The 11,108-nt window shown below is 59.1% G+C and overlaps 1 protein-coding gene across 1 annotated transcript in view; it reads right to left on the bottom strand.

The window, feature by feature from the left end:
• Window positions 1–357: 357 nt before the first annotated feature.
• SLC6A2 (solute carrier family 6 member 2) overlaps window positions 358–11,108 on the bottom strand; it is a 36,870-nt gene continuing 26,119 nt past the window's right edge. The window contains exons 5-14 of the mRNA XM_037518095.2: window positions 9,999–10,133; window positions 8,429–8,532; window positions 7,273–7,397; window positions 5,781–5,893; window positions 4,478–4,606; window positions 3,949–4,048; window positions 3,326–3,426; window positions 2,767–2,934; window positions 1,081–1,152; window positions 358–727 (exon numbers count right to left, since the gene is read on the bottom strand). Of these exons, the coding sequence (XP_037373992.1) occupies window positions 704–727; window positions 1,081–1,152; window positions 2,767–2,934; window positions 3,326–3,426; window positions 3,949–4,048; window positions 4,478–4,606; window positions 5,781–5,893; window positions 7,273–7,397; window positions 8,429–8,532; window positions 9,999–10,133 (1,071 nt within the window). The 3' untranslated portion in view covers window positions 358–703. The remainder of the gene's footprint in view (window positions 728–1,080; window positions 1,153–2,766; window positions 2,935–3,325; window positions 3,427–3,948; window positions 4,049–4,477; window positions 4,607–5,780; window positions 5,894–7,272; window positions 7,398–8,428; window positions 8,533–9,998; window positions 10,134–11,108) is intronic.

Here is an 11,108-nt window from a genome sequence, read left to right as displayed (position 1 = left end):
AGCTCATCTGCATTCTCCCCAAGGACACCCATGCTCTGGACCACCTGACCACCAGAAGCTGGAAGAATGTTCCAGAATACACATAAATCAAAGTCCGGTTGGGCGGAGTGAATGTTAACTACTAAGTTTTCTTCACGTGATCCTCCAGAGTATCGATCCACAGGCTTCATTTCAGGGACAAGTTCTGCAAAGTTCCCTAACTGTCCAGTGCCCAGCGCACAGGCAGGCGGTGGGAGAGGGAAGATCCGGCCCCCACACTCGGCCTCTGCTGGGCTTTCTGCTTGTGTCTTGGTTTTTTTGGTGTCTGAGCAAAGGCAGCATCCGCTCTCGGGCTGGGCGGACCGAGGATTTCTTTCGTGGCCCAAAGTACAAGCAAAAGTGGTAGGGTTCCAGCACACGCTGTGGGCGGGCTCCCAGATTGGGTGAGATCCCCCAAACAAAAGAGGTTCATCAAGTCCTTTTCCTGTTCCCTCTTCTCCTCCTGCCTCCCTGGAGCCTCACCCATGCAGGCTCACAGCCCTGGCCAGATGAACAGAAGGTCACTAGAAACCAGACCACGAAATCATTGTAACTGGGGAAAGAGGAAGAGGGCTTGGGAAGACTGTCTTCCAGGAGAGGAACCCCAAGACCGTGTCCGGGGCAGGAGTGGAGCAGGTGCCTTGACCCTGAACGTTGGCGGCGGGGTTCCTCCTCAGGGTGGGGTTCAGATGGCCAACCAGTGCTGCAGCTGCAGAGAAAAGACAGAACGGCCTTCACGCCAGGGTGGGGGCAGGCGGGGTCTGGGAGCCCAGAGACCCCAGGAACTGCCCAGGGCAGCAAAAATCAAAGAGAAGGCAGAGAACAGGTTCTGCTCCCTCAGCGGCCCTGGAAAACATGCAGGTGCTTCCCTAATCGTCACTGAGGCCTTTTCAGGGGCATTTGGTGGAAGCCGGTAGAAGGTAGAAGACAGCCCCGTCCTCCATCCCCAACACCACACCCGTGGGTCTCAGCCCGCAGCTGGTCCAGGGTCCTGCGTGTGGTCCAGCGCACCGCCAGCAGAGGCTGGGCATGGCCCCGCAGCCCCGCCTGGAAGGCACTGACCTGGAACTGCCTGACGTCCCTCTGGGCCACCAGGTGATGCTCGTTCTCTGGCGTGATGCCATAGGCCAGTCTCTGTGAGAGGACAGAGAAGGGGCAGCGGCCTCAGCCAGGCCCAGGGACACTCAGCAGACACTCCCGGGTAAGGGGCCCCTGCTGTGGGGCCCTGACATCCACACAGACAGCTCTGGGTCCCTCCAGACACTCCTGCCTGTGTTTGTGGAGCTGCCCGATCAGTGAGTTGTTTTTTGTTTTTTTTTTTTAAGATTTATTTATTTATGCATACAAGAGCTGGGGTGCAGGCCAGAGATGTGGGAGTGAGAGGATTCACCAGAGACAGAGTGGAGAACAGAACAGGTAGATTGACCGAAGTATACTGCTGAAGGGAGCAGCGGGGGAGTCAGGAGAGGTCTGCTGCACCATGTGGGTAGCTCCCTGACTGGGGATCGAACTTGTGCTGCAGAGGCTGTGGATAGCTTCATAGTGCTGCGTCTTAACCCCTTGCGCCACCAGGGAGGCCCTGGCTGGTGAGTTTTTATTGCTGCAGCTACTGTGGCCAGAACCTGGGCTAAGCCCAGAACCAGAGCTGAAGGCCACCTGCGCCGCCTCTGCCTGGGGAGTGTACAGCTCCTGAGAGGGGCTGGCATGGAAACAAACATATGGGCACTTTTCAAACAGGAGCAGGGCGAGTGCAGCAGAGGGGGAGGCCAGAAGGGGCCAGACACCAACACAGGAGCAGCTGCAGGCCTCGCTGGGATGAGCAAAGGCCTCCCGGGGTCAGGCACAGGCAGGAACTAGAAGGTGTTGGGGATCAGTGGAAACCCTTCTGTTCCCAAGCTGTGAAGAATAAAAAGCTCGAAGCAAGGCCTGGCTCCCAAGACCAGGTTAAGGGTCCCTCACAGCACCCCATTCCCCCGTGAGCCAGACAGGCTCAGGCTTTGGGGCTTCATGGCCAGGACACACATCAGGAAGATCTGGGGGTGGGCATGGCCTCGCCTGGGAGCCTGGGCCTCTTGTGCCCGCCTGGGCCCTCACTAGAACGCCAGCTCCCTGAGGCAGGACCCGTGTCTCGCGCCACGAAGCTCCCCAGAGAGTGTCAGGGAGGTCGTGGAGGGAAGGGCCGAGGAGTGAAATCTGCATCTTGCTAAGTAAGGACATGAGGGAAAGACTATCAGTCTTGACAGTTTTATCCACCAAAGGGGAGACCCAATACAGGCACAAAGGCCGCCATTTCCCCAGTACTGGCCCATCTAGACATGTCCACGCAGGTACGTGAAGGAGGTGAAAGAAGAAGAGGCTGAGACGACAGGGCCCCAGGAGCTCGGACACGGGGGACACGAGGAGCCTGGCAGGGAGCCGTGCCTGTGCCCTGACGAAGGGGGTCTGCGTGACTCGCCCCTGGGGGGCTCGGAGGCTGAGGGCAGCTTCTCACACACACACCAGCATGCGGGGCGGGAGGGGCACATGACACGCGGGCAGGTGACTCCTGTGGGCGTGGCCAGGGAGCCGCACTGTGGACACACCCCTCCCCCTTCCAAGGGGGCTGCATGTACCTCCAGGACACACATGTGGAAAGCGAGTCTGGGGTAAGTGACCTGGCCGGGGGCGGCCTGTCCCCTCCCAGCCCCGCGGCATGGCTCAGGGCACCCCTCCCGGGCTGTGCCCACCCTCCTGGAGCACCCGGCTCACCTCCCAGAGGGAGCCCCGCGTGCTGAGGAACTTGTAGAGGATGTAGGCGGGCACCAGGGCCATGGAGGAGAGCGCCACTCCCCACCCGACCCAGTTGGCCCAGGGCGGGAAGATGTAGTCATCGTAGGTGAGAGGCTTGAAGTTGATGATGCTCACGATCACCACAAACTGGGGGAGGTGGGGACAGCGAGGCGGGGTGGGGGGGTGGGGGGGTGGGGGGGTGGGGGGGTGGGGGGGGTGGAGGGGTGGGGGGTGGGGGGAGAAGCCAGGAGAGGGAGGGGGAAGGGAAGGAGGCAGGACAGGGCAGAGACAGGCAGAAAGGAGGAGCAGAGAGCGGTGGATGGAGGTGGGGGCCGGGCTGGGGGGCAGCCCACAGCCTCGCCCCCGACAGGGACCCCAGGCCGGAGGGCCCATCCCCACCCCAGGGAAGCCCACTGGGGTGTCCACAGGGCTGAGCCTGAGAGTCCAGTCTGCAGGACCAGGGCTCCCCATCCCAAAACCTCCACCCCTAATGCCCAGTCCCCCCCCCCCCCGGGAAGCCCCCACCCCGGCTACACACCAGGAGGAAGGCGGGGCTCACAAACTTCCAGCACAGTCTCCAGTACAGACCCGGCTTGAACCCCATCATCTGCTGGATGTCGTGGCTGAACCTGTCCACGCCTGCATGCACACAGGAGGCCCGTCACAGCCGCCCCCCTGCCCTGGGCAGCGCCTGGCTGCCCCCCACGGGGGCCAGGCCCCAGGCCATCAGGGCAAGACAGCGACAGCCCCCCAGCACGGAAAGACCTGAGCAGGGAGAGGACAGGGCTGGGGAGAGCATCACCTATCCCGAGTCACCCCAGTGCACTTCCGGGAGGGAGGTCAGCCCGGGAGGGCAGGAGATGGGTGAGGACTGGCCTCTGGGGGGGAAGGAGCGGGACCAGGGTTCGCACTGACATGACTGGCTTGTACGGAAAGAGCTGTTTGTTCGTCTGCAATGCCAGTTGCCCTGGGCATCTTGTGTTCTATTGCCCGGTCTGGCAACCCTCTGCAAGCGCGGGTGGTGGGACTTGGGGGTCAGTAGCCTCCTGCAGGGTCCTCTTTAAGAGGAGACACTGGGGTGCAGGGAGCTGTTCCCCAAAAGCAAATTGCCGACTCTGGAATCAGCGTGTGGTTGTCCGGAGCACGGGGCCCCGCACTTACCATAAAACCAGGAGACCCCGATGGCTTCCATGAGCACAGCAAACAGAATGGAGGTGCCCGCGGCGAAGGTGTCCAGCAGTGTCAGCACATATATCCCGCCCTGGGGGGGGGGACAGAGACCCCAAGGCCATCAAGAAAGGGCTGTCACACCCACCAGCACTTACCTGTCCCCAGTCCCACCGGTTCACCACGCGGCTGGAGCAGGCAAGTGATGGGGGCGTGGTGCCTTCTGAAAAGGCTTTGGGGAGTCACCAGGTGTCAGGTGGTAATTCAGTGTAAAGAGAGACAGTTTCTGAGGGACTTTTGCTGCTCCCCAAATCAATCAGCAGTTAAAAAGTGTTGCCCAGAAATCCTCATGCTCAGAGATGGGGGGAGATAATGGGGTGTCACCCCAAGGGATCAGCCACAAGATTGATGGTGTGGGGCCCCACCATGGCTCCCTCGAGCTCTCCCACGGTTAGAAATGTCTAACTCAATTGAAATGCAGCCCCACAAGCTCCAGGTGACCCCAAGTTCCGTTCCTCCTCACCTTGGTTATGCAGAACAGGGCCAGAAGGAAGGTCCCAAAGGTGACCCCGAAGGTGAAGAGCTTCCGGTGTCGCTTCAGGACCTGGAAGTCATCGGCCAGGCCGGTGATGACCGCCTCCATGCCACCCATCTGGAGGGAACCAGATGGGGCACAGGGATGAGGGCCCCCATACTAGTCTGGCCCTCAGCCCAGGACGCACCTGCACCCTGGCCGCCTCGCTTCTCCAGAAACCAGCACAGCCTTCCCCTCTGCTCCCCACCTTTCTGCCCTGTTCTGAACACAGAACTCAGGAATGATGCGGGAGAGTGAAGCTTAACCCCCGTCTGCCCTAATCAGTGCCTTCTCTCCGTCCTGCACAGCCTGTGAGGCTACGATGAGCTCAGCTGATTCAATGCCTAAGCCCCGGGATACATGCATGCCAAGAAGAACCTTCTAGAAACAGTTACACAGAAGAGCTTCTGGTGGGGAGAACCTCAGGCAGCAGCTTCAACAAGGATTTTGGCTGCCTTTTTAATGGTTAAGCAAAGTGGCCCCCTCACAGTCGCACCCCCCACTGGCCTGGCCAGAGTATTCTCCATGAGGCCATGCATGACCGCATCTGAGTCACAATCGTGTATTCACTTAAGAGGCACCCTGTGCATGCACGCTCTCCACGTGAGACTCCACAGGGGTGGACATTGTCCACCAGTCAGTGGCCCCTCCAACAAGCCCAGGAGCAACCCCTGAATCCTTCTCCACACACTGCTCCTGGCAGATCCACCTGCGGAAGAAAGAGGCAGCAAGGAAGCCTGTTGGGCAGTCTGAGATTGGGGCTTCTTGGTAGTAAAAGTGGACGTAGATTGAGAAAGAGGTCAGTGGATCTAATCTTAGCTGCAGGTACAATAAAAGGTTCTAAGAACTAGTGGGGTTCAAGGTGTCGTGTTGGTTGTTGATGAGCTGAGATGGGAAGAGCACTTGGTTAGAGAACCAGAGTTCTATCCATATCCCCTCTGAATTTAGGGGGGTATCCTGCTGGCTTATTGGGTTGCCTCCTGATGTGGATTTTCAGGATGCCATTGGGGTCTCTATGGGCTCTTGGTATTGGCCTAATTCTTGCCTTTTTGAGTGAGAATGTACTGCCTTGTTTGCATTTAAATAGGGCTTTCTAGAAATAACTACTAATCAGGAGGTATAATGGGGGAAATTCAGGCTGAGTTGCAGTGTGTGTGTGCAGGTACAGGTGAGGCCTGGGCAGGCCAGTGAGGCCTGGAGAGGTGGGTAAGGCCTGGGCGGGGCAGGTGGCATCCTGAGCAGGGTCACTCACCGAGCTGTCAATGCCCAGAGCCAGCAGCATGATGAAGAACACCACAGCCCAGAATGTGGACCCCGATAGAGTAGAAATGGCTTCTGGGTAGAGGATGAAGACGAGGCCAGCTCCTATAAAAAATGCGGACAACTCATGCAGGGCTGAGACTGCTGCCCTCCGGGTGGCAGGGTGCCGCGGACAGGACTGCTGATGAAGTTCTCTGCCATTAAGGAAGACTTGGAGTCTAAATGAATTTGCAGTGCGAGGAGGCTGGGGAGCCATCGAGAGCAGCTCTGCCTCGCACTCTCCCAGCCCAAGCTTTTATTAAAGAATGAACAAAGGAACAAGAAAATAGCGCGCAATTGTGTTTTTGCTTATACAGATTAATAAGTTACTGCTGAAAACAAGTTTTCCTGGTTAGTAAGCCAGCTCATAAGCCAGCTCATCCTCGGAGAACAGGAGTCAGTTCTGGGAAGAAGTTCTGTTTGCAGAATGTCTAATGTCCTGGAACTCCATATGTAGAGTAAACAGGTGCTCTCCAAAAACTCCAGCTCCCAAAAGCAGGGGCAGGTTCCGAGGCCCATCAGCCCCCAGCCCAGCCCCATGCTGGTTAGTCACGGGTGGGCAGAGCAAACAAGGGTCTGAAGATGACAGATGGGGCCAGTTCCAGCTTGTATTTCACCAAAGCAGTAGGGAGGAGACCTCAAATGTCCAGGCCCCAGGGCAGCGCCTGGCCAGGACAGTCACAGCGCCAGCTGCAAATCCCACCTCTGGTCTGAACCTCTGGCCCTCAGAGTCCCTTGGAGGCAGCCCCTCCCCAAGTCTCAGCTTCTTTGTGGCCACAAGACCACAAGGATAAGGGAAGCAGCAGGGTCGAGAGTGGGACATCGGCCACTGGCTGGGTGGCCTCGGTTGACTTACACAGCCTGGGGCTCAGAATTCTCATCGTTAAAGTGGGTCTTTGAGGGACTCCCTGGTGGCGCAAGGGGTTAAGCACAGCACTATGAAGCTATCCACAGCTACTGCAGCAGGACTTTGATCCCCGGCCAGGGAGCTACCCACATGGCGCGGCAGACCTCTCCTGTCTCCCTGCTGCTCCCCTCAGCAGTGTATTTCAGTAGGTCTGCCTGTTCTGCTCCCCACCCTGTCTCTGGTGAATCCTCTCATCCCCTGCACCTCTGGCCTGCACCCCAGCTCTTGTATGCATAAATAAATAAATCTTAAAAAAAAAAATAAAGCGGGTCTTTGGACGCTTGCCTCAGTGCGGGCAGCACTGAATGGAGGGATGGTGAGCTCTGCAGCACGGGGGCTGGGACAGGTGATGCTCCAGGATCATCCTGCCTAGCCTGACTCAGAGGGAGAGGCCCCAGCCCCCAGCCCAGGGAAAGGCCAGGAAATGGGCCCTTTGAAACCTCAGAGCCCGGCCCTCTCAGTCCCGCGGCCACAGAGGGCCATGTGGCCAGAACGAGGAGGGCTCGTAGCCCCTCCGCACGCTGGTCTGCCCACCCACCTTCAGTGGCCACGTCCTCGATGTTGACCTTGTGCTCGTGGGCCATGTAACCGAGGATGGAGAAGATGGCGAAGCCAGAGACGAAGCTGGTGACGCAGTTGATGGTGCTGGTGAGCAGGGCGTCCCTGGGGGGAAGCGGTATTAGTGCCAGCCCCCTGCCCTCCTGGGCCGGCTCATGGACCTGGCACTGTCCATGCAATCGCAGCTCCAGATCCATCCCCCCTCCATCTCCCTGCACCCACAGGGGCCCCGGGGCCCACAGTCACTGGGTCAGTACCTGCAGGTGCAAGAACTAGACCAGCGCCTCTGGCTGAGACACTTGGACACCAGAGCCTGGTGTCACCCTCTTGGGGAACTCACTCATCTCCTTCCTCAACAAGCTCTCTGTGGCTCCCCAGTGCCTCTCCACCTCTCGCCCAGGTGCCTGGGGGTTTGTTAAAACAGCCCAGTCACCCTTCCAGGCTGCTTCGTTGTGGCGCCCAACAGGTGCTCTGAACAAACCAGTCAACCGGCTGCTCCAGAAGGCACCACCTCTGTGCCTTCCCTCACACTGCTCCTGAGTCATGTTCTCAAGGCCGGTCACCCGTTTCCCGGGTCCCCCAGAGCCTGTCCTGCTGGTTGGCATCCACTGATCCCGGGCTCCTAGCGGAGAGCTTGTGACTCTCCACCTCAAGTCGCTGATTGAGTGAAGAATGAGCCCAGTCTGCGCCCAAGGCCGAAGTGGCCCTGAACCCCCAGAGGGGGCAGTCAGTGCCCCCTCCGCCCCCCAAGCTGGACCATAGGCTGCCCCCCGCAGACCTCTCAGCCTGTCCTGCAGGCTGTGACCCTGCCAGGGAGAGACGTGCTGTGCCTGCCAGGGCAGCAGACGGACAGTCGGGCAGTGCTGTCTGCCCTGAGAGCCTCCGAGGGAACTCTGCCCCGCTACCCATCTCTGACTCCCCAGCCCCGCCCTGGCATCTGCTCAAGAGGAATCCTGACTGGGTCCCCAAGTCCATGTCAGGGTTCACAGAACACCCCAAAGGGTCACTTCTGCCTCACTTCACAGAGGGAGAAACCCAAGGTGAAAACCAGCGAAGTCCTTGCTGACCACCCCCTCACCCCGTCCCCCGTCCCAGGGTGGATCCCTAGGATCAAGCGCTTCCCAGAAGCATCTTACCTGTAGCAGTTGTTGTCAAACTTGTTGTAACTGGCAAAGGCAATCAAGACACCAAACCCAGCTCCCAGGGAGAAAAAGATCTGAGTGGCAGCATCAATCCACACCTGAACCGGGCAGACAGAGGCTATCACCCTCCCTCCCTGCAGTGCCGGCCACCTCCCTGCTGCAGGAGGCCCTGGGGCCCAGGGGGTCTGACCAGAGACAGCAGCCATTAACTCCTGCTCCCCAGCAGCTGGTACAAAACAGGGACAGGGTCTCTGGAGCATCCCCCAGCTTGGGATGGCCCTAACAGGGTCACCCCAGAGGAACTCACTGACTCCATCTGATGTCCTGATTTCCAAAGAAAGTTGATAGACTAAAGTTCTGGGCTAGACTGTGGATGGAGTGAGGGCACGGGGCTGGGGCTCCCTAGGGAGTTAGGGAGGCAACATCTTCAGAAGGGGGTGATTCCTAGGAGCATCTACCAGCCTGATGACCCTTGCGGGGCAGTAGGGTTGGCTGATTCCATCTCCTGGGATGGAAGTCCACAGGCAGAAGCCGGGAGATCGGAACACCTGGCCAACAGCTCTGCCTCCTTGTTAGCCCTGGGCCATCTCAGAGACGCCTCCTCAGCTGAATAACGGGGGCCACCAGACTAACAACAGCTGCTCTGTCACCTCCCCACTCGCGTCATTCTAAGCATCCCTTGCTTCACAGGCTGAGGCTATGACACAGCCCTGATGGGAAGGCCTGGGGTGTTCAAGCAGTCACGGAGCAAAGGGAGTTTGGCTTATCCTGCTCCTTCCAAGGCTGATTCCTGTTACTGAGTGACCAAGGAAATAGGGATTTCTCTGAGGTGTGTTGGGGTGTTGGAACTCTGCAGGTGCAGATCAAGCTGTGACCCTCCCAATGTCCTGTTGCTCCTGCCCGCAGGATTAGTGTGGGTTCGGAGTGTAGGAAAATGTTGGGGTGTGGCCTCTCAGATGGGTGGACCCGAGGGAGGAGGAGAGAAATAGCTCAGCTACGACTTGAAGATGCTCAAGGTGCAGGGCCCCTCCGGGATCTCTGCCCCCAGCCTTGCCCCAGTGCTTTGGGCTCCACTCCACATGCACCCCAGCTGCACTGTCACCTGTCCCTGGGCAGGACAGTGAGCCAGAGGAGGCAGGGATGGAGCTGGGAGGGGGAGACAGCAGGGTCTGGGCCTGATGCTGCTCCTAATGCAGACAGTGTGGGGTGGTGGTGAAGGCCCGGTGGGGGAGAGAGAGGAAACAGGGTGGCTAAGATGGCCTTGGGGACCACGGCCCAGGGCAGGGGTAGGGACCCAGGATAGGGTATGGCGCTCCTTGAAAACAGATGGGTCGGGTCTGTGGAGGCCACTAACTGGAACCACAGAGTCCCAGACCCACAGAGCTGGACTGACAGGGACACAGTCAAGGGCAGGTCAAACTGTCCCAGGTCCAATGGAGACATTGCAGCCAGAGAAGGAAGCGGCTGTCCCAGGATGTGCCAGCGTGTGGCAAAGCCAGGACAGGATTTCCCCTCACCGCCCGCCCTGCCCCCAGTCCCAAGGCCGGTGGCCACCAGCACTGACCGTGGCCTCCTTGAGGCGGCGGAAGTCGATGTGCAGGTAGGCACTGATGCCGTCGGCGGCGCCCGGCAGCGTGATGCCGTGGACCAGGAGCACGAACAGCACGAGGTAGGGCAGCGTGGCCGTGATCCACACCACCTGGAGTGGACACGAGCATGAGGGCCTGGCGCTGCTGCCGCCTGGCGGGGGGCCTGAGGGCGGGTCTCTCCAGGGAGCCAGGCTGCACCCTCCTACACAGCGCGCAGGCCACAAGCTCATGTCCAGGTCAGGCCCAGAGCCAGACTCCAGGACTGAGGGAACAGACACAGGCCACACACAGAGCAACTTGGAACTTCATGGGGGATGCTGCCCTGGGGACAGAGCCGCCACGGAACCTGAGGGCCCAAGGACAAAGATGAGGTTCTCATAGCACCCAAGTTTCCTCTACGAGTGGCTTCTTCTGAGCACCTCAAGTTGCCTCACATGTATACTCCCCTCTCCCCGCTCCCTGCCTGTCCTCATTCAGGCCCCTCCCCCAAGCTCATTGCCCAAGCGGGTATGTGACCTGGCAGACAGCAGAGTCTCTGGCCATTTCATCTCAGTGGGGACAGATTTGGGACACAGACTAACTGCCTTGTTCAGAAACACATGGGAAGCGATCAGCCCCAGGTGAAAAAGAGGCACTCCCCCCTTGCCGGTGCGGAGGAACCGAGAAGAAAGGTGGAGGAGGCAGGAAATGTAGGGTGGGGCTCCCGGCTGTTCCTTCTCTGCTTGGCCGAGAACACTCTGGGAAGTTATAGATCAAAACGTCTAAGTTCCGATCCCATTCTCAGAGTTTCTGATTTAATTGGTCCAGGGTGGGGTATAAACTTCAGCTTGCTTTAAAAGCTCCCCAGGGGCTTAGGGGTGTACAAATTATGCAGACAAGGTTCAAAAGTGCTGCTCTAGGCAGATGCAGTCCCAGGCAGCCTGGCAGAAGGAGATCCATGCCCCAAGCAGACAATCCACTCATGACTGCAGTAGCCAGACCCAAAGAAAGCTCAGTGGAAACAGCACAGGACACTGAAGGGCCAGAGCTCCCTCCTCCCAAAGTCCCAGCACAAGGCAGCCCTGGGGGAGCAGGGGCATCCCCCC

Source organism: Talpa occidentalis, unplaced genomic scaffold, assembly GCF_014898055.3.
Source record: "Talpa occidentalis isolate TD23 unplaced genomic scaffold, MPIMG_talOcc4v2.1 talOcc4.17, whole genome shotgun sequence".
NCBI lineage: Eukaryota > Metazoa > Chordata > Mammalia > Eulipotyphla > Talpidae > Talpa > Talpa occidentalis.
Note: the sequence above shows the minus strand (reverse complement) of the source record. Positions and strands in the feature narration are given on the sequence as shown.